The sequence below is a fragment of the Dendrobium catenatum genome, unplaced genomic scaffold (assembly GCF_001605985.2).
Source record: "Dendrobium catenatum unplaced genomic scaffold, ASM160598v2 fragScaff_scaffold_621, whole genome shotgun sequence".
Taxonomy (NCBI): Eukaryota; Viridiplantae; Streptophyta; class Magnoliopsida; order Asparagales; family Orchidaceae; genus Dendrobium; species Dendrobium catenatum.
In genome coordinates this window covers 28,831,577-28,854,466 of record NW_021319083.1, presented here as the reverse complement: position 1 = coordinate 28,854,466, position 22,890 = coordinate 28,831,577, and the positions used below count along the sequence as shown (strand labels likewise).

The 22,890-nt window shown below is 36.4% G+C and overlaps 2 protein-coding genes across 2 annotated transcripts; both read left to right on the top strand.

Annotated features, from left to right (window-relative positions):
* Positions 1 to 12,263: 12,263 nt before the first annotated feature.
* LOC110105027 (ninja-family protein AFP3) lies at positions 12,264 to 14,697 on the top strand. The gene is made up of 2 exons (XM_020834377.2): positions 12,264 to 12,960; positions 14,044 to 14,697. Exons 1-2 carry the CDS (start codon positions 12,423 to 12,425, stop codon positions 14,460 to 14,462), a joined length of 957 nt encoding a protein of 318 aa, XP_020690036.1. The 5' UTR covers positions 12,264 to 12,422; the 3' UTR covers positions 14,463 to 14,697.
* Positions 14,698 to 20,213: 5,516 nt separating this feature from the next.
* Positions 20,214 to 20,748, top strand: LOC110104942. The gene is made up of 2 exons (XM_020834255.1): positions 20,214 to 20,571; positions 20,645 to 20,748. The coding sequence occupies exons 1-2, from the start codon at positions 20,214 to 20,216 to the stop codon at positions 20,746 to 20,748; spliced, it is 462 nt and encodes a 153-aa protein (XP_020689914.1).
* Positions 20,749 to 22,890: the final 2,142 nt, after the last annotated feature.

Here is a 22,890-nt window from a genome sequence, read left to right as displayed (position 1 = left end):
TTTGCATGTTGCAGTATTACATTCAGGATTTTTTTAAAAAATAAATTATCAGTTCAAATTATTCTGTGTGGAGATTAGACGTAGAATGCTGTTCAGAGATTAATTAGAATGCGCCACGTCAGTGGTACCGAGCACAGAGGTGAGGTGGCGCATTCTAGTTGGTCTCCAGATAGTGTTTTGGGTCCGCACAGAATAATTAATCCTTGTTTAGGGATGATGATTATGTTCTAAGCTTAAAGAGTTCAAGCTCATTTGATGATTGCATTTATTAAAATCACTGTTTGATTAGGATGACTTGCTAGAAATTAAATTAACAATGAAAAAGATGTTCTTTCATTATAAAATCTTGGGGAGAATTTTCCACCCTAAAGAAAAAGGTGGAGTAGGTTAGCTGCCCATGCCATGTTCTGTGGCTCTGAAAAAAAAAAAAAAACGCAACGTACTATAAAACTGCTGATAGATATTTCAATAAACAAAATCGTATATAAATAAAACTGCTTGTTATATGATATAATATTAACAGGATTGATGAGGAATGAGAGTCCCATATCTTTCAGTGCTGTAAACGGTCTTTAAAATCATAGATTATAAAATAGTCATAATTTTATAATTTACTTGGGGTCATTTGGATGACTTTTATTTATTTTTCGTTATTATTTCATTATTTATTGTTTAATGTGTGTGTTATGCAAGGCATACATATTCATTTTAATCAATATAAAATTAGTGGTCATTAATATGAAATCGAAAATCAATATTGATACATTAATAAAAATTAATATGATCAGTAAAGCATTGCAAAAAGCTTATGAATTTGTTTAAGATATAATGCAATGTTAGGTGTCATGTAGGAAAGCATATATAGATTAGTAATCGGATATATAAATGGTCTTTAAAACCATATATTATAAAATAATAATAATTTTATAAATTGCTTGGGGGTCATTTGGATCAGTTTTATTTATTTTTCATTATTTATTTTTATTTCATTATATTCATATTATATCTTGAAATGAAAACAAATTTATTTTTTAACATGCATATGCTAAAATCAAATTGGACGAATGAGAATGACAATTAAATCGAATGATTTAAACCTTATTTATGGCAAAAAAATTGGTAGGAAACCTGTAGAAAAAAAAAACTCTTTTAGTTAAATTATTGTAATCTTACAATGACCAACAATCAAATATAATATGATATACACACAATATAACATAAGAACACCTACTTCAATAAATTAGATTTAATTAAAAGCCAAACAATAAACTAGTATAAACTGAATTAACATATGAACCATTACATCAGTTCTCTATATCTATTGTCAATATAATGCAAACGTACATCAACAACTTTACTCAAACTAGCACTATTGCATTACTTCTCTTTCGTGTCCTCACTATCCTTAAGCTATGTCCTCTTGCCAAAATAATTATGGGCTGCGATGTTGTGCTCTCCAAAGGAGAGCGCTATACACCGTGGGGTTGGAATTCCAAATTTTATAAAAATGTCAATTTCCACTCATTTTATTTTATCAAAAAACCATTTCTCCCCCTAAGTGCCGCAAGCTAGAGAGAGAAAGAGAGAGAAGGATTCTAAAGAGAGAAAGCTAGGTTTTGGCCACTTCGATTCATTTTCTGCTATCGATCCATTTCAGGAAGTTGTCCGGATTGATATACGTTACATTCTGTCTATCTCAATTTTTAAAATATTAAAATTTTAGAATTTTTTATTACATTTATAATTTCGTTGCGTAAAAAATGATGATAATTTTACACCCACTAAACTTTTACTTCGTATCTTTTTTGTATTGTAGATATGACTTTTATGAACATTTAGGTTTTTTTCTTTGAAAATTGCTGTTGAATAATTTAAGAATTGGTAAATTATTCTGATCTAAAAAAATAATACAATAGTATAGTTAAAACTTTAAAATGATATTATGAATAATATCTGATAATTTGGTGAATATATATATATATATATATATAAATGGTGTTTGTGTGATTCTGAGGAGATTTGATATGTGACAAAAGTTCTAGTATTGAATGTACAGAGAGTCATAAGGGTTAAAATATTTGAATATCTAATATGTGCTAAAGTCATAAAAGAATATTTTTTAATATGCTAGCATAAGAAGTTATAAAGATCTGAATTTTGATATCTATTTTTTATGGGAGGTACAAGGGCATGAGATGATTCTATTTCTTTTTGCTTTGATATATGAAATATTTGTTTATTTACTTTAAGTATAAAATTTATTTAAATACGGGTAACTACTAGTATTATTATGTTTAGTACAACAATTGGCCATTGAATGCCTTTATTTTAATAAATACATATGAGTTTATTTTTGGGAATTGGGGTTGATAGTTGTGATATGTTGAGTTTTATTGGCTCACACTTACTATGATGCATTAAGACCTAAATTAGAAGAGTTGCATCTTTTTATCTTCTAATTAATCTGCTAGAGTTGTTAATTTTATATTATATTAATCAAAATAGTGAAAGAATCAATATATATAATCATCCACCAATATATACATCACTAATCAGTATACATATATAATAACTAGAAGTTTAATATATGGCATCCATCTATTACAACCTTTATGGTTACAAAAGAATAATAATAAAAAAAACTAAATCATATTTAACTCCGATCAATCTCACTTAGCTTATCTCCCCTTCCGAAACTTGATATGAATCAAATCCACATAATGAGCTTACAAGGCCAAGCAATCAATCATAACTGCCAAAACTTTAAATACAAGATAATAATATTAATATGCATGCTCACCTCAATCAATATAAATTAAATAATTTTTTTTTTAAAGGAAATATATTAATAGCACAAAAATAAAGGTTACATCAGCATAAAAAGAAAAGCTAGCAGATAAAAAAACAACAGAGAGAATTAGAAAATAAAAGCGAGCTCAGAACAAAGACAAAGCTAGCAGCGTCCAGTGAGTCCCGAACGGAACCACCAGAAAGCGAATTCCACCAGCAAAGAAGGACCAGGACGCGAGCCCGAAGCACATCATAACCCAAAGCCTCACGTAGCAGCAGATCAAACAGTAACTCCGCCAAATCCCGAGAAGAAGCAACAAGAATCAACAAACATACGAAACGAAAAATCATCTCCTGCGTCGACCTTTCCCCCAAAATTTTCCGCGAGAGCCAACCTTTGAAGTACGCACAAGAGTAAAATCATTGTCGGACTCAACAGACTGCGAATCCGACTCCACATCCGACGAATCGACCAAACAATTATTCTGATTCCTACTATCCAAACCAGAAGAATTACCCACACAATTGACCATCACTTGGAAATCAACCACGCTTACAGGGACCACAACTAAACTGTTGGTATTCAAATTAACTTCCTCTCTTCCCTTCTCAATTTCAGCCGGCACCACCGTAACAGGCAAAACACTATCAGAACCACCATCTGCATCTTTTGAACCTTGAACACCCCCATTAGAATTCACAACACCCATAACTGGCGAGCCATCAGAAAACACCACATTCATTGCATCAAAAACCACCTCCGGCACCACCACCGGAGAACCATGGTCACTAACATCAGTTACAACCGGAGGTACAAACGGAGCTGCATCGGGGGATAAGACAGAACAGTTATCAACACAATTACTAGGCACATCATTCACAGCATTAACCACATCAACCACATTCACGGATGGGTTAGAAGTGACCAAAGACTCCAAAATCTCCGAATTTCCGCACACAGGCAACGGCCGATCCCCAAGATCGGGAAGATCGCTCGCAACCTGCGCCTCATCAACAGGCTTCACCACATTCTCACGAGATTTATTCACATTCAAAGAAGCAGAAAAGTTACCACAATCCCCCTTGAAATGACCAAGCCGTTTACACACAACACAATAAGCAGGCACCTCCTCGAAACAAACTCGTTGAACATACCCAGAATTCTCCGAACCAAGCCAAATTTTATCAGGAAGGTCCTTAGTAATGTCAATCTCCACCAGGACCCTCGCCAGAGAAGGTCTAGATCCGACAGATGTAGAATTATCAACTTTTAAAGGACGGCCAAACATCGAAGCCAAAGCATGAAGGAAAAATGGTCAATATCTCGTGGTTAATAGTTTGGATTATTACAAATGATATTAGAGCAATACACAAAGCGCGATTTAAAGGACCCATCCAAGAAACCGGGGTCACAAACACGACTAACCACCATAATGAAAAAGGCAGAAAAATGAGAGGGCAAACTTCCCTGGACAGCAACCTGAAGAAAACAAGCCCAGGCGGCGGCGAAGCCCAGCTGTCGCGAAAGCAGGCGGCGGCGTGACCAGCCGTTGCGAGCGGCGATAAGCCCAAACCGTCGCGGACGAGAAGCCCAAGCTGGAACGGCGAAGCCCAGCCTTGATTATAAATTAAATAGTTATTTGTATTGATATGTCATAAAAAAGTATCTTGATCGGGCACGAATCTAGATGCAAATATAAAAAAAAACTTACAAAATTAAATTTGGGATCCTCTAAACTCTGATTTAAACAAACTTATTGAAAAATTTAACATCCTGGAAGACAAACCCAACAATACCAAAATTAGTCCAATATGAACCCAAATTGGTCCAAATCAAGGGCCCGAAGCTTATTAGAAGCTTCATAATATTAATTGGATGATAAAATGATATCCAAATGTGACATGCTTATAATCTAATCGAGCCACTTGACAAGTCAAATCCAACAAGCCTAAGATCGTTGAATTATGACATCATTAAGACACTCAAATGCTTAATAAATGACCTATGATTGAGGGAGTTGATATCGGCCGTCCATTAAAACACTCTCAATGCGCCCTTGATTTTCTCTTTAATGTATTGTAATAAATAAAGTATAATTAGACTTAATTCAGAAAATATCAAAATGTCCTAACGACAGATAATAAAAAATCCTATTTTGGAAAAAAATTACACTTTTATAAATTAATCAAATTAATAGAGATTATGTAAAATATCATTTTGAAGCTTTAATTGAACAAAAATACTATTTTTAGAGGTCAAAATAAAATTTTGAATTGGTTAAAATTGTTAAATCATCAGGTGAAAAATCTCAAATTAATACTCCAAATATTAATAGCTCGATCTCTATAAATATAAAAAGTTACATGATAAAAATTTTACCAATACAAAATTATCCACATTTTTTTGATAACATAAATACAAATTTGATTGAAAAAATATAAAATATATAAAATTTAGCTTTCTTTTCTCACATTTCTCTCAAAATTTCCCTCGCATGCTCTATGTTAACCCTAAATTTTAGGTATTAGAATGGATTTTAATAAATTTATATTAAGAGACTTTAGATATTTATAATATCTTCGATCGAACAACTTTGAATTGAAAATCACCAACAACCGAAATTAGTGTTCTCCCCCAATCATGCATTTATTTTTAAAAATCAAACAACCATGCATGCAACCAATTTAAGATGGTTGATAGTCTCTCTCTAGCTATATATGTGGGTGTGTGTATTTTAAGCTGTGCCTCCTATCATTCAATAATTGAGAATGAGCAGAAAAAAAGAGAAAGGAATACGAAGGATTTGTCGTCATTAGAAGAAATGTGAAGAAAAATCTTTGAATAGAGATTTAGGATATATGTTGCGGGGATCACAATCCCACACATGATGGGGACTTATTCTATTTCTATTTCTATTTCTAATTGGCTGTTTATAACTCTACATATATTTAGATCAGATAATTTGTAATTGTTGAATCCCAATAGGATTCCACAATATACGCATATATGGAAGCTTCAAATGTTGTTGTCTGCTCGTGCGAGCGTGCGTTCGTTATTGCGCAAATGGAGTTATTGCGATGGAACTTTTATTTGGTCCGGTGTAAGGATGCAGAGGAACATTCGGTCGTAGGCAAAATCCCGCCTATATCGAGGTGTACCGAGTTTTTTGGAAAAACTCGATACACCTCGGTATAGGCGGGATTTTGCCTACGACCGAATGTTCCTCTACATCCGGTCGGAGGACGTAACAATTGTTCATTGCGATGAGATCGTAACAAGCCCTAAATTAAGTTAGGTCATCTATGATGTACAAACACGATGAAACATATATATAGGCACGACACGGATATATGACATGTTAATTATTAAAAATATATGACGCGGACACGATATTATAATTTTTATGTTTTAAAATAGTGTATAAGAATTGAATAAGTTTAATATTAAAAGTAATTTAGAAATATTAATAAGTAATTTAACTAAATTTTATGCTTAAAATGATTAATATTAGGATTCGAGAGTCAGACGCCGATATCATATATTTCATATAGAGAGAGGATATAATAATTTTTTTTATTTCAAATAAATAAAAATTGTTAAAACAAGAAATTATATTTTAAAAAAAAAATTCACATTCAATTTGTATTTAATATTTTTTTAATCGGACACGTTTTCAAAGTGTCCGACACATGTCGAAGGCATGTCAAATGCATTTGGTGTTGGATATATGTTGGACGTTATACTTCTAAACGAATACGATATTGTGATCTTTTTCCAGAGCGCAATTGGGTTTGAAGATCACTTCTGGATCTGGGTCTTTTACTAGTTAGTCCCGGTAAAGCCCCCAGCCGGCGTATTTTTTTGAAACGAGGTCCTCGGTAACGAGACATATAAAGGCTCCTTTTTGATTCACTTTTCTTTGACAAAAAGATATAAATTCAGACTGAACTAAAGGATTAGCAAAGCAAAACGAAATTTACTAAAGTCCTATTAAAAAAAAAAAAAAAATCCCTAAAACATAAAACGAAAACAACAAACAATAAAAAAAATTCACATAGTTTGTTTCCAAATACAAGACTGACGACCCAGTTGGATGCATTGGTGGAGCCATGGAGGCTTGAGGCCGAGGCGATGAAACGAGAATTAACTTCCTACACCGCCCGACTCGCAAGAGCTTCTGAGGTTGAAATATTATGGCAAGCGAATGTCGAACCCCCAAAATGTCGAACCGTATGCAAGTATGAGTTTTTTTTTTTCGCAGAGGCGGCATGTGCCTCCGCGGGACCCACCTGCCTCGGCCGTCGTATATAGAGAGAGAGAGCGACAAAGATTTTTTTCATGTTTTAATGCTTTTATTTTAAAAAATAAAAAGTAAGCACAAAATTGTATGCTCCATAACTATGGTGATATTACCTTATTGATTGATCAGCTAATTTTTCATGTTCTAATGATAAGTTCATCAATATCGGTATCATGTTAACGGATTTTTGTGAAGGTGGTCAAATAGTTTTTTTTTTTTTTTTAAAAAGCGTTTTAAATTAAAAAAATATATATTTTAGTTTAGAAAATAAGCTATGTGGGATTTGAGACGTGTTCAATCCGCGTTGATACTCGAGATAATGGCTAGAGGGATGACTTTATGATGTGAACGCATGATATCATATTTAAATATAGTTTCTTTACTTTGGAAAATATTATATGACAAAAAATTCAAACTATTTAGATCTATTCACATGAGTCAAGGAAAGGTGAAAAAATCATAGGTAAATATATTGATTTAAATTTTTTAGAATTAATTTTGTACTTATCTTATTTGTATGCTTGTACATGTCTTTCAAATTTTTTTATCGGTGTCTAATAGTTTTTAGTTGAAAATTTTGAACATGACGAACTCCAACAACAAAGACTCTATCAAGAATGATTGTCACATCTCTCAAAGTACTCGTCAACCAAAAATCATTGGTCAACTCGATCAAAAGGCTTGAGGGTCACCTTTAGCAGGAATTCCAAGCATCCATAAAAATCTCTTTGGGCTTGGAAGACTCATCTCATTGGTGAAGAACATCCTCCTAGAGCAACTCATCATTCCCTGGACCAACAAGGCACCAACATCACCTCTAATCCAATCGCAAAAATGGCTCACCCTTAGAAGAATATATATAAGCTCCTTTGTACTTAGAGAACCCTCTGCTCACAATTACTATATCAGACGTGAACTCATCCCTTACATTCAAACAGCCTAAAACTTGAGCCCATGGAGTTGCCAAGATGGCCAAAGAATTTGTTGCTATAGCCTCGTCTAGCATGGGCTACCTTGAGGACTTGCTCTCATCGACTTTTCCATGAAAGTTTAGCCAAGTAGACTCATCCCAACGCTGAGAGCTCGGCTTAAAGTGAACAACAGTGCATAGCACTTATCAAATCATGACGTGCATTATAAATCGTTAGAAATGACTCCTATTTATTGTTGTACTTTGTATCTTTAGTATGTAGCCATCTCTATATCCTCGATTTCTATAAATAAATAATGAATAGTCATATATTGGATCTTTTAAGTTTTTTTTTTTTCTAGTGCCACATATTTCGATTTCTCTACTCATATATCTCTTAAATCCTCTTAGCATCTTCCATAATTACCTCTAGTATCCCTGAGCTTTTTAGTAAAATAGAGTATCATCTACAAACGAACAAATTTAAATCGAATAATATTAACTTTAAAAAGAGTGATAACTCATATATTCCAATTAAAATGAAGAGTCATAATTTATATGTTTATACACAAATACAAATCTAAATACATATAAGAAAAAAAATTACAAACTCATACATTGTAATGACAAATAAATATATAAATGAGAATGTAAAAATATAAAGATATATTTGCGAGTCAACAGCTCACAGTATGAATAGTGGCGCGAATGATACTGAGTAGGGCCCATCACTGACGTGACATCAAATGAAAAGCGCCTACGTGTCGGGCAGGCCAAAGTCTGCAGCCCTCATATTCTCCGTTCAAAAAAAAAATTATGGAAGGAATGGTCCCAATCTTTTAAAGACATCGGCTCCTTTTGCTTTCCCACTCATTATCTTTTCTTCTCATCTCATCAATCAAACATTCATACCAGCTGGAAGATTTTTGTTCCCTCAGATTAATTATCTTATAAGAAAATTTAAAGTTAAAGCGAGAAGGAATCATGTCCTTATGCTGCCACTTGGACAATTACCTTTTTCTCAATTATTTTTTTAATATATATAATATTTATGTGTGGACAAAGTCGGATCTGGATGTTAGAGGCGGGAGCAATTATTCTATGCGAATGTTGAACGTTATTTTTAGACCAATCAGAATGAGCCATGTCTGTACCGTGGCTCGGTACCGCTCGATACAACGGTTTGGTACCATGCTCGGTATTGCTAACATGATTCATTCTGATTGTCTCCGGATATAGGGCTGGGTTCGACGTCCACACAGAAAAATTTGGTCAGTAATTGAAAAGCCTAGCTTTGATATTTCTAAATATTTTTTGTGTTGTTTGAGGATATTTAAATATTTTTTTTTAAAGAGTTAATTTATCTAATAATTTATTATTTAATATCTTTATCAACACTATAGATATTGATATAATATTATAAATATTTTATCACATAGAAAATAAAATTGACATGAGATTATTAAATTTACTTGATCATGCAATGCATATATATTTGAATTAAAAATTTTAAAATTAAATTCAAAATCAACTAAATTTTGATTTCAATAATTTTATGGTCATATTAAACATCTCAAAAAGATGAACTATCGAGATAAAAAGTGATACGACTAAAATCAAAATGACCTCAGATCAAACATTTGAAGCGCAAAAAATTTGATGTCCTTTGTGACCCATTTTTATCAATGTGCATAATAGATCTTCATACAATACGAAGATGTAAAACTTGCTCTATCGCTATGAATTTTCTAATATGACTATAAATATATATTTTTTAATTATTACCAAACTTTTCATAAGTAAAGTATACATACTTAGCTACAAGTACAAGTTTGCTTGATTTGGAGATTTGTAGAGGACGAATCATTAGAAAAAGAACCGAGTTTTTTGTATGGTCTGATTGCATGAATTGTGACTTACATTCACCGTCAAATTAGCTCCTTTAAATTAATGCTAATTCTTCTAATTATTTTAGAAAAGTCTCCAATCCACCAATTGATCACATCAGTGAGCTAGGGCTCCACCATCCAATCCTTATCATCATAAAGAGAAAAATAGAGGATCCTTTTTGATACCATATTGCTAAGAAGAAGAAGAAATGAGGAAAAAATTATGCTGATTGTTTTCTATATATTATTACATGCTAGATCGTTGATATAAGATAAAATATGAAAGTTAATGTAGATATAAAGATCTAAACGAATATGACCTGTTAAAATATGAAGCATTCAATTAAAGCGTATTTAATAGATAAACGTAATATTAATTTTGATTTGTTTTTTTTTTTGTTTTTATCGAACATACATTTTAAAATCAAGTTAATTTAAGAATTTTCATAACTGAATATCTAAAATCTATTTTTAAAATTTAAAGCCACAAGTTGCGCAAAAATGACATCATCACTATTGATGCTTTCGAATAAGAATTAAATATCACACGGGTTTTTTAATCACAAAAAAAGAGGGATTTCCTTCTAGAAGGTTGTTGAAGTTCTCTAATAAGGGTGGAGCAATTTAAATTATTTTGGAGTACTTTCTCCTTTGTTAACTACAAGTTTTTTTGGATGTATAATAATAATAATAATAATAATAATAATAATGATAATAATAATAATGATAATGATGATGATGATAACAATTATTGTTATTATTATAGCTTGGACCATTTATAGTTACTATTGCGGACTAGAACATTCATGGTGGTAGAGAAATATATAGTTTAATGTCTAATATTTATATGAAAATTTAGCACACAAACATATAAGAAAGAGGGGTGTAAGAGTCATAAGTGGCATCATGATTTTTACGTGAAAAATCCTGAAAAGGGGAAAAATCACAGGGATTGGCCCAACTTAAATGGTTCCACTAATATTTATTATTGATTGAAGGCCATAGATTGATGTAGAAAATATACATATATAGAGAAAATTACATGGTGGGAGTTGGAAAAATTAGTGATATGAGAGTTGTTCTCAAGAGAGTGTGACATTTTCATTTGGTTGCTAGGACTGTAGTCGGCTGGTGACGGTGGTCAAATGGACCGTAGTAGGCAGGCGACGTAGGTCAAAGAGATCGTAGTCGGCTGGTGATGAAGGTCGAAGGGAGCATAATGGGTGGGCGACGGTGGTCGCAGGGGCAATAGTCGGCGAGCGACAGAAATCGGAGGGATCGTAGTCGATGGGCGACGGTGGTCGAAGGGATTATAATCAAATATCTTTGGACTTGAACCCTAATGATAAAACAAATTGAAAGAGCCCAATGAAAAAGAGAGGGGGAGATAGAGAATTAGAAGGGAGATTGAGATTAGCTATCTAATTTCTTATGGCTAAAAAGTAGAGACTTCGTGATAATAAGTTGTGTCACTTGTGTTTATCCTCTGATAGCTTATTTATAAGTAGAGGTAGAGTTATAGATCTATAGAAAATATTACGCTTAAAAAAAAAAAAATACACACGATAATTAACCTTATGAAGGATTCACATTCTCTTTGGTCAAGTTATGTTAAGTTGCTATACTAGAAGCTTTTGATTAATTTGGGTGGCTAGCCTCTTATGATTGTGCTAATAGCTATGACTCAAAAGTAGTTTGATATATGCTTTTTATTTCAATTCCTTTGAATTTTTGGGCAATCTAAGGTAGGCTATAACCAATGATGGATTATGATATCTCTATTGAGTAGGTTCTACATAATTGATATTATATTTAATTGTGAATAAAGTATATATTTTTAGAGTCCATTCCAATTGCCTTTTAGTTTTTTATCTTATATTTATTTTTTCATGTATATTTCTTTATTTTTTTATACTTTTTGAATGAGTTAAATGTATATAAATATTTTTCTTTAATTTTTTAATTCAATTAGTAGAATTTTTTATTTAATAAATTTTAAACGGCTTGAATCGTTAGTGGAAGTCAAAACTTCAATCCTTGCGGCAGGATTGGGCAGCATCCCAATTTTAAAAGAAGGACAATTTTTGGACGACATTGGGTCCCACTGAGAATGGTAGAACCAAGAGAGGCCGGGATCAGAGGAAAGCAACATGATGTGGCCACGTGTCCAAACTCCGTAGTTCTCTAGCCGGACGCCAAGTGTCCTCGGGCAGTGTGGGCCATCCGCGCCGGTCCCTTAGCAAGGACGCGATGCAGTTGCCGTTATCTACGCCATCAGCCACGTGGACGCGTCCTTAGATCTAAACACATGTCCCTCCTGTTGAGTGAGGGTATGTCCGTCCTTTCAACCCTTTCGCCATAAAAATCACTCTGTTCTGATTCCGACCACTGGGTGTCACCCCGCTTCCCCTCGTCTTCTCCGGCGATTTCCGGCTGGATCCCTGGAAAACTTTCCACTTTTAGATCCTTCCTACTTATTTTCTCCCTTTCTTTGTAAAAGTCTTGTTTTTGGCAATCTATTTTACTATTTTAATGGATATAGAGGTCCGGGAGGTTGAAGTAGAGGAGCTCCCCTGCCCTCGCGACCTCCTCCGGCGACTTGCCGGCACAAGCTGCAGTGAAAACCATTCCTTTACGTCGTCGGATTGTTCTTTGCTCTCCGCACCTGCTTCCAGTGAGATGGATCTCTGCCTCGGGCTCTCACTTGGCGGTTGCTTTGCCGTGGAACGTAGCGACAAAAGGCTCGTGCGTTCCTCTTCGATCGCTGCACTCTCCATATTTCCAACGGAGAAGGACTTCCTGCCGGCCGCTGCTCCGCTGGCGAGGACCTGCTCGTTGCCGGTGGAAGCGGATGAAGAGAATCGGAAGAGAAAGGAGATGCAGAGCTTGAAAAGACTAGAGGCAAAGAGGAAGCGGGAGGAAAAGAGGAGCTTTTCAAGGCCAGGTGTTGATGGTGAGGTGTACGTGGGTGTTCCCCCGAGAGCCAGCGGCCCCCGGCCGGTGCTTTCGCCTGCGATGCTGGCTGGGATGCGGAGGAGCAGCTCGACCTTTGATACCGGTGGATCGCGAGGTATTGAGTTTTTCTCGTTATACTGTGGTTAACTTTACTGATTGGATAAAAAAAAAGTGGGAACTTCTGAAATTTGTGAAATGGATTTGGATTTTTCTTGGATGTTCCTGCTTTCTTTCTCCAGCTGTTTTGGGATTTAGGCGTGGGAAAGTATGGGGGTCCACGGAGGAGCAGTTCCTGCTTTAAATTTCATTTATTTCTGTTTTTTGTTTTCCTTTTTGTTGTCTACTCTCTCTGTAAGGTAACTAATTCGTGGTGATTTTCTTGTGAAGCAGCGGCCTGTTGCTGCCTATTTCGTTTCATCTCTTTTGTTTCTTCACCAGATTTGCTGAATCCTGTTTTCTTGTGGGCTGTTTAACGACATGTAGGATATAATTCAAGTAGGATTTAGTAAGTCTTTGCAATTCTTGAATGATTAAATCCTGAAAATTGTTTTGCATGATAGATATCAATTCTGATTAAGTACTCGTCAACTATCTCACAAAATCTTTCAAGATCTAGTATTTAAATGAAAGAAAAGAAGATGCACAATGAAGAGAAGTGTATGTAAATCTCTCAAATCCTATTTCCTCCTGGAGAGTAGATCTGGTAGTTATCCTAAATCGGGAGGAAAACAAGTTCTAAGGTACTAGGATGTATTGAGGTCAGTACATTTTCTGGCTACATTTAACTTAAATCCTGATTAAATCTCTTGCTAAATCTTGCAACCAAATAGCTAGCCCCTTAATTTGAGCTGGATCTGAACTCTGCTAAATCCTGATTAAATCCCTGGATATAGTAGCAGAAGCCTTACAAATAATAGCTTCATAGCTTGTAAATCTAGGCAAATCTCAAAACTCGGTCTTTTGAAGTTGGTGGCAAAGGTTACCAAGGATTTCCGGTTCACGAATCAAGGGCTGGAATCTCTCTCTCTCTCTCTCTCTCTCTGAGCTTTGGTTGTCTAAAACAATCACTTGGTAACCTGATTAGTTGCATTATTGATGAGTTGTTCGTGAATATAGCTTTAAAGAATCTAGCTCAATTTTTGACTTGATTCTCTCTCTGTATTCATAAAATTTACAACATATATAAGTTGTTATCCAGTGCCTGAAATCCCAGAGTCGCACAACAACAACAACAACGCAGCAGTTTCAACATCTGACGCCATTGACAAAGCAGAAACAACAACTCATCCAGGTTCAGCTTTACGATCTCTCAGATCTTTGGGAGAAGATGATGAAGCGATGAAGAGGATGATGAGTCAGGTATCGAAAGACATGAAAACAAATATAATGGAAGAAATGCCTTGTGTTTCAACCAAAGGAGATGGTCCTAATGGTAAAAGAATTGAAGGTTTCCTCTACAGATACAAAAAGGGTGAAGATGTGAGTATCGTCTGTGTTTGTCATGGCAGCTTCCTCAGTCCAGCTGAGTTCATCAAGCACGCAGGAGGGGGAGATGTTGACCATCCTCTCAGGCATATTGTCGTCAATCCTTCCACCTCATTGCCCCCTTATTACTAATTAATGGCTGTGTTTGGACTCAACATCTTAATTTTTATGCTGACGATGTCGTTGTCGTCATTCCAGCTCGTGTCCCCTTCATTTATAATTCAAGTAAAAGAATGTATTTTCTCGAGTTCCTTCCTTGCACGAGCATGTATATATGTTGGTATTTTTGGAAATGCAGATTGAGTGGATCCTCAAATTATCTATAATATTAATTATAAATGCTGAATATATATATTTATCACAGAAATCTATGGGAATTATTATTGTAATATAACCTAATTAATCAGCAAGTATATTTTCATTTTTTTGGTTATTAGTAGTACTGTATTATTATCATGCCTATACATCCGAGGGCATTTACACAAGTGTGCTAGCTAGTTTTTTTTTTTTTTTTTAAATCATATTACATGATAATTTTATTCTCTTGATTATATTTAGATAAGTTTTATTGCATAATATTTTGTATAAAAATATTAAATTTTATCTTTTAATTTATGAAGCATTTTCCCTAGAAAAAAGCCCCTGATCACCTCTTATAGGCTTATTATTATTATTATTATTATTATTATTACTACTTTTAATGTTTCACAATGTGGGCTTCGGCCCAACTTGGATGAGGTCGTTTTGCTTGATCACAAATTAATACAATACACTGGAGCCACAGCTCTGCCTCAACTAGGTTCATTTCCTTTCCCTTTTTTATATTGTTTTCAATATATATATATGTTCAAAAATTGTTAAATGATAATTGGATGTTGCATGTCATTTGACATTTATCAAATTATAATTGATACGTCACAAAAAATCACTTTGATCCATCACAAGTTTGAGGTATATTCAAGTTGAAAACTTTCGAAATTAAACACGGGACCATTCAAACTCCGATATCATCAAACTTATGGTCAAACTGAACATCTCAAAGAGATAAACTCAACGACACCAAAATCGGTTCAATCCGAGCCCAAATGGGTCCAAATCAGGGCCCGATGTACATTTGAAAGATTCAAAACATTAATTGGATGGACAAATAATATCCAAATATAGCATGTTTATATTCAAATTGAGCGGTTCAACGAGACAAATCCAACAAGCTCAGGAATGCTTGATTCATACATGATTTTAGTGCTCAAATGCTTGATGAATGCTCTATAATCGAAGGAATCGATATGAGCCGTTCAATTGACCACTCTAATTTTGTCTTGGATCTTCTCCATATTTACGGAGTATGTCATTTTCAAAAATCTATAAATAGAGCCTCACTTTCCACATGAAGGAGGGTTGGGTTTGGACATTTTGTTGGAGATTGAAAAGAGCTATGAGGCTTCAAGGATCTAGAGCTCTACCCCAAGCACCTCCGCTGGCGAACTTTCCTCGATCGTCGTTGGGCTACCGCTCGACCACCGACCGTCGTTGGACTACCCTATGGTTGCCAACCGCCGTTGTACTTCCGCTCGACCATCATCAGATCATCGCCAGGCCGCCATCAACCGCCCGGCTACCGCTTGACTTTCACCCGACCATCGTCAGACCACCACCCTATCGTCGATGCCCATTGGACCACTGTTTCTTAATGACTATGGTCCCTCGGACCACCGTTTCCCGCCTACTATGGTCCCTCTAACTACCGTCACCCACCGACTATAGACCGTTTGACCAATATCAGCCATCGATTATGGCCCCTTTGACCATCGTCGCCTGTTGACTGAGATCCCTCCGATCACCATTGCACTTCGTCTACAGTCACTTTGATCATTATGGCCCACCAACTACGGTCTCTCCGACCATCATCACCCGTCGACTACTGTCCCTCCGACCATCGTCGCTCGCCGACTACGATCCCTCTGACCTTCGTCGCCCATAGACAACAATCCCTCTAACCGCCATCGCCCACCAACTACGATCCCTCCGACCACCATTGCTCGACAACTACAGTCTCTCTGACCTCAATCGCCCTTCGAGTGCGGTCACTCCAACCCCCATTTCTCACTAACTACGGTCTGTCCGACCATCGTTGCTTGCTAACTTTGATCCCTCTGACATTCAACGTGACTACCGTCCCTCCGACCACCATCACATTCCGACTATAGTCCCTTTGACCACCTTCACCTGCAAACTATGGTCCATCCGACCATCGTCAACCACCGAATATAGTCCCTCCAATCTTAATCACATATCGACTATGGTCCCTCTGACCACCATCACCCGCCGACTATAGTCCCTCCAACCTCCATCGCCCGCCGACTATGATCCCTCATACCACTGTCACTTGGAAATTGTGATCGGTCCAACCAATGTCATACGCCGACTACGGTCCCTTTGACCTCTATCGCCCCCCAACTGTGGTCCCTCCGACCTCTATCGCCTGCCAACTATGGTCTCTCTAACCTTTGTCACCCCTCTACAACGATCCCTCCATCTATCGTTACCTGTGGGCTACGGTCCCTCCGATCTCCATCGCTAGCCGACTACAATCCCTTTGACCACCATTGCTCATCGACTACAATCTCTCCGTCATTCTTCGCCCACTAACTATGATCCCTTCGATGTCAGGATAATAAGTGATTCATAAGTAGTATGGTACATCTATTAATAGCCTTCATGGGAAACCATTAGCAGATTTAAAAGAATTAAGTATTGATTCTTCCCTCTTGAGTTTTTTTTTTTATTCTTTTTTGAAGTGAAGAGCAAACTCAAATTCATCCTTTATTATAATTCACCAACGTCGGAACAGTGATTTAAAATTTAAAGAAGAAATTTAGGTTATAATATCCACTATCAAAAAATAAGGCTTTCGTAGCAAATATTTTGACTCTTCTCGACGGTTTTACCCACAACTAATATTTTTGCATCGATTTTATAACCACTAGATGGCGTAACCCGCCACTAATATTTCTCGACGGTTTTACCCGCCACTAACATTTTTATAGCAGTTTTACCATCACTTGTTAATGCTAAAGCAAAATCAGGATATCTAGAGTCAAAGGATTTCCATGCTTCTCCATCAGTTGGATGTCGTAACAACCCATCTATATTTCTCTGTTTGGCATGCCAAATAATTTCTTCAGCATACTTTTTTGTTTTAAACAATCTTTGAAGCCTATGAATCAATGGGAAGTATCAAAAAACCTTGGCAGACTTCATTTGTTTTTTATTTCTTCTAGTTGAACTTTTTTTAACACTTGCCTATCGTGAATAACCATAAATATGTCATACCTCCTGATTGGATATATCTTTCCAAAATAAACAACAATCATTTGGACATGCATCAATCTTTGTATATCCAAGATCGAACACTTTCATAATCTTCTTCACTTCATATGTATTCTTAGGTAGCAACGAACAATCAGAGAAAGCTTCAATCAATAACTCAATCAATTGATCAAAAGATCTTGCAGACCAAGAGTGTAATCACTTTAGGCGAAATAAATATACGATGAATGATAACTTCGTGAATGACTTATAGCCAGGGTATAATTCTTCCCCTACTTCTAGTAATAAATCATGAAATTGCTTCATACCATCATTTGTCAGATCTACATTGCTTTCATTATGTTCAATATCTAAATTGACATTGTCTGAGCAAAATGTGACCTTTAACAATCCTTCTATATCATTTAGTCTTGGTTTCTCTTCTTGAATTTGTACTTTATTAACATTACAAGTATCACTAATTATTTCTGATCTTGTTACTTCAGCGAAAAAAGCATGTTCCTCTCAATGTCTATTCCAAACAACGTATCCGTGAAAAAATTCTTTATAGAGTAAATGCAACTTGACATTTTTGACATAATGAAAATATATGTTAATACATAATTTGCATGGACATAAAATTTTTTGTGTCGAGCTTTGACATTACAAATTCTAAGAAATTCTCAACATCTTTATCATAGTCACCACTCCATGTAGGTTTTGATATCGAGCTCTTATCAATCATATTTGAGAAAATAAATTTCCAGCAGTTTTTGAGAAAAAATATTACCCAATTAGATTAAGGAGAACAAAGACTGAATAGAATTCTAAAAATATTACCCAAAAGTTTCATGTTCTATGCCTTTGATGCTCTATATGGTCTCAACTAATCATGCGCTAGGGTTTGCGATTTGCGATTTCTGACCACCCTCTCTGCCCCTTCGGGGAGGATCTCTTTCGGGATGTCCTCCTCCATTTTTCCCCCTCTCTTCCCCCCTCCTAATAATCCTTTCTTCTCTGCTGACTTTCCCCGAGATTGGAAGAGTCTCATCGCGACTCCGCCTCTTGTGTCGAATGAGTTCACTTCTTTGATTTCTCACTTCCCGACTGAAAATGCTACTACTCATTTCATTTCGGTTCAGTTCAATACCGGATCTCTTGAATGGGCTCTTTCGCTGGTCGGATACTCCATCGGCCGAAGACCTTACTATGAAGCCCTTCTCTTCACAATCAAAAAAACCTGGTCCCTAAAGGGCACTCTCTCATTGCTGACCTTGGACGATGGCTTCTTCCTCCTAAGTTTAATAATAGTGAGGAATATGATATGGCTTGGTCGGGCGAACCTTGGTTCTTCTTCGGAAAGCCCTTCATTTTGAAAAAGTGGACGCTGAACTTCGTCCTTAAACGCGAAGAGTTTCTTTCGATCCCTCTCTGGATCAAAATCAAAAACTTCCCCCTTTCCTGCTGGACGCTGGAAGGGATATCCAAAATCACGAGCTGCGTTGGGATACCACTGTCTATGGACGCTCTTACTGTTGCAAAAACTAGACTTACCTTTGCTAGGGTTTGTGTCCAGTTAGCAGCACCTCTCCCCTTCCTGATGAGAATTACTACACTGTTGATGGGAAAGTTTTTCCCCTAACAGTGCTTTACGACTGAAAACCTACTCATTGTTCGTTATGTAACTCAATAATGCATGCCCCCACCGCCTTCCCTGAAAACCCAAATCAGCAACCTCCACAAGCTGAGCCTCCCAGAACCCGTGGCAGAAGCTCTAGCCGCAAGCCGCATAAGCTCCCGCCAAGACTCAACATACCCAAACCTCCATAACCTCCTCTCTCCCAGGCACCGGTGACACCCTTGGATAATTTTTCCCTCCTGCCACCAATCCTACCACCACCCAAATTGTGATTCCTAACCTCAATTCCCCTTCCACAGAATCTCCCTCACCATCCCCAATTTCATCCTAACACAACCCCATGGTCAACAATATTACAGCTCCTCCAAAATCCCCTACTATCCCAACCACTAATAAATTTGCCATATTAAGGATCAAAATGATCCTACCACGAGCCAGACCTCTTGCCATGTTATCCCTCCTTTCCCTGCCTCTGAGCTCTTGAAGGTAGGTGGTGGGGGTAATGCTGGCAGCTCAAGCATTGGAAGTGAAAAACAGGCACTTGCTAGTACTACTTGTACTAAACCCACGATATCTAAAACAGCCAAAAAGGCTACCACCCCAACCTCCAAATCCCAATGATCAGTTCCCCTCCTATGACGGTGGAGGTTGAAACATGAAAATCTGGAACACCTGATTTTCCCTCACAACTTAACTGTTAGCTCTCTTCTTTCTAATGGGAGATGAACTTTACCCCTTGCTATTTCGACTCTTTTGGCTGACATTATGACCTCTGTTCCCATCTCCAACTCTTTGGGTAACTGTTACTGGACTAACAATGCTAAACCTTCTTTTAAAACTTTTCACAAGTGTTTCTTTTGGATTGTCAAACTGTGCCTTAGTATAAGCTCGTCTGACATAAACATTACACATTGCGCTTTTCTCTTTACACTTGGATGGCTTTTAGGCATGGTCTCAAAACTTCTGATAACTTGATTCTAAGTGGTTTAGCGGTTAACCCCTTATGTGCCTTCTGCCAAATCATTGGGGAAAGCCACAATCACCTTTTCTTTGAGTGTGATTATTCTTTTGATATCCTTAAGAAGGTTTTTCCTCGTATGAACAGCATGCATTTACGTCCTAATATCTGGCAAGCTTTTCATTGTATTGATGATTGGGATATTGATAAAAGCAGGAAGAACATGTGCTATCTCTTACTATGTGTTATTGTTTACTACATTTGGAGAGCTAGAAATGACAGGTTATTTGGCAATTCTATTGATTGTCACTCCACCACTGTTGCCAAGATCAAACGTGCTGTGTAACTCAAAATCTCCAAGTGGAAACGTTCACATCTATTACAGAATTGCTTATTTTTGTTCTTCAGCTGAGGAAGAGTATCTTGACGATGAATGTGCTACTTACCGAGCCTCTGCTGTTCCTGGATGGTCTCCTTTGGCAACCAGGAACTGCCTTTTTGAAGGACGATGATGAATGCAATCATTTTATTCATCCCCTTGGACGGCCTTACGACAACCAGGGGACCCCTACATCCTTATGGATGAATTTTGCTGCCTGGGAGCTATACACGACTATTGCTATTCTGAGTCCTTCCATTTTTGCTTTCTTCTATTTTGTTCTAGGTTTCTTTTGTTAAGCAGCTTTTTTGCTGATATGGTTTTGTTGTCTGCTAATTGTTTGTTGTGCTAGTAGACAAATTTCTTACTGTAATTCCTTCATTTTTGAATGAAATGGGCTAAGACTCCAAATTTTCCAAAAAAAAAAAAAAAAAAATGCCTGCTATTCTCTGAAAAACTAAAAGCCTTTTTAGTACGTACTATCCTTCTCTGAGCACGCACAAGCGGGGGGAAATCTGTCATCGAAGGAGCTGCATCCGTGTGAGGATGAGAGGGAGAAGTTCCCTCCGGCATCGCCGGAGGGAAGAAGGAGGAAGAAGATAACAACTAGCGGCGAAGGAGGAATAAGCAAACCCTAGCCGCCTCTCTACCTCATCAGCACCATTAATCCTCTACTACAAATAAGGGAACTGACTTATATAATAAGATTTTGTGACAAGCAATCTACTGAGCATATGAATGTATAGAAAAAGGGAAAGATCAGGTTGCTAAGGTCAGGGCTGCCAAGAGCTAACTCGACAAATGTATTTTTGTAGTACAATCTTTATGCTTAAATGTATAGAACAAATTTGTGTTCTATTGATTATATGTAATTCTTTTGAAAGCAAAAAAGCAATTACGAAAATAAAAATTATACTTCATTACATTAAATTCTATACAATTTGCCAAAGAACTAATTACTTTTACGTTTTGAAAATTAAACTAATCACACATTTATTGCTTAATTAATGAATTATAAATTGCATTTTGGCCCTACCTCATTTCAATATTATATACAATTTAGGCTTTAATTTTAGCTTCCCATGGCCATTACACACTGTTATAAAAATATAACCAATTTTAAAGAAATATAATTGTTTTGTACATTCAAATTAAAATACAAAATTTGATTTAACTTAATTTCATATATATAAAATATTCATCTCAAAATAAATACAAAATATTTAAGATGCATCTTCAAAATTTTTTTTGTCAGTTAGCTTGATTTAAAATTTAACATGCAAACAACAATTTTGTGACCGTTCCTGCAAGCTTCGGAAGCTCCAAAATCTCATGCAAATCAACCATCACATTTTTTTGGGAGCCGATATTTTTGTTCAAACAATATTGCAAACTCATCCAAATTATATAAACAAATTCACAATAATGAGGTCATTTCGTTAACCATCATCTTCTTTAACCTAATGTGCAAGCATTTGAAAAAAATTAAAAAGAAAAAGTTTAGGGTTTATACTGAGCAGGGAGATCGGAGGAACTACCATGGACATGAGCAGATGGCCGGACTTTGGTCTTTGACGCCGACGACGGCTCCTATCAAAACAAGCCCGCGAGATCGAGTGACGAACGGTCGAGCAAACGGAGAGAAGGGTCACTCGGAGAAGCCTAGGGTTTGGTATCTAAAGAGAAAGAAGAGGCCGTGGATCGCGAGATGCGAGGGTCCAGCGATTATAATTGGATCATGAGTCCATGATAACTGCTGCGAAAAATCCTATTTTATGATAGTAATCTTGAAGTAAATTTTTGTCAAAAGTGAAATTTATTAATTATTAAATTTGATTTAAGATGAGTATATTATATAATTAATTAATTAGTTTTATAGTGTCCTTGTATACGTTTGTGGTGTGATCTTAACATGTAATGGCCAGGTGATCATGATGAAGGTGCCAGGCAAATTACCTATCACTCGTCAGCTCCACCATAGAACCATCATTTCTCACTCGAGCTTGGCGCCAGGAGGGCTCTCATCCGAGGGGGTATTAGTAGTACCACCTACGCCCATCACCGCATCAGGCTCTATTATTCTGTGCAGATGCGGAGGACGTTCGGAGATTAATAAAAATACGTCATGTTATGTTATTAGTGGGTATTCAGTTCGATACCTGCACTCGATATTATTGGGCACTGCTAGGTACCCAGTGCTTAACCGAACGTTCTTCCGTCCAGTGTCTATACAGAATAAAAGCTTCCGCATCAAATACCAATTTTCTTCAGTACA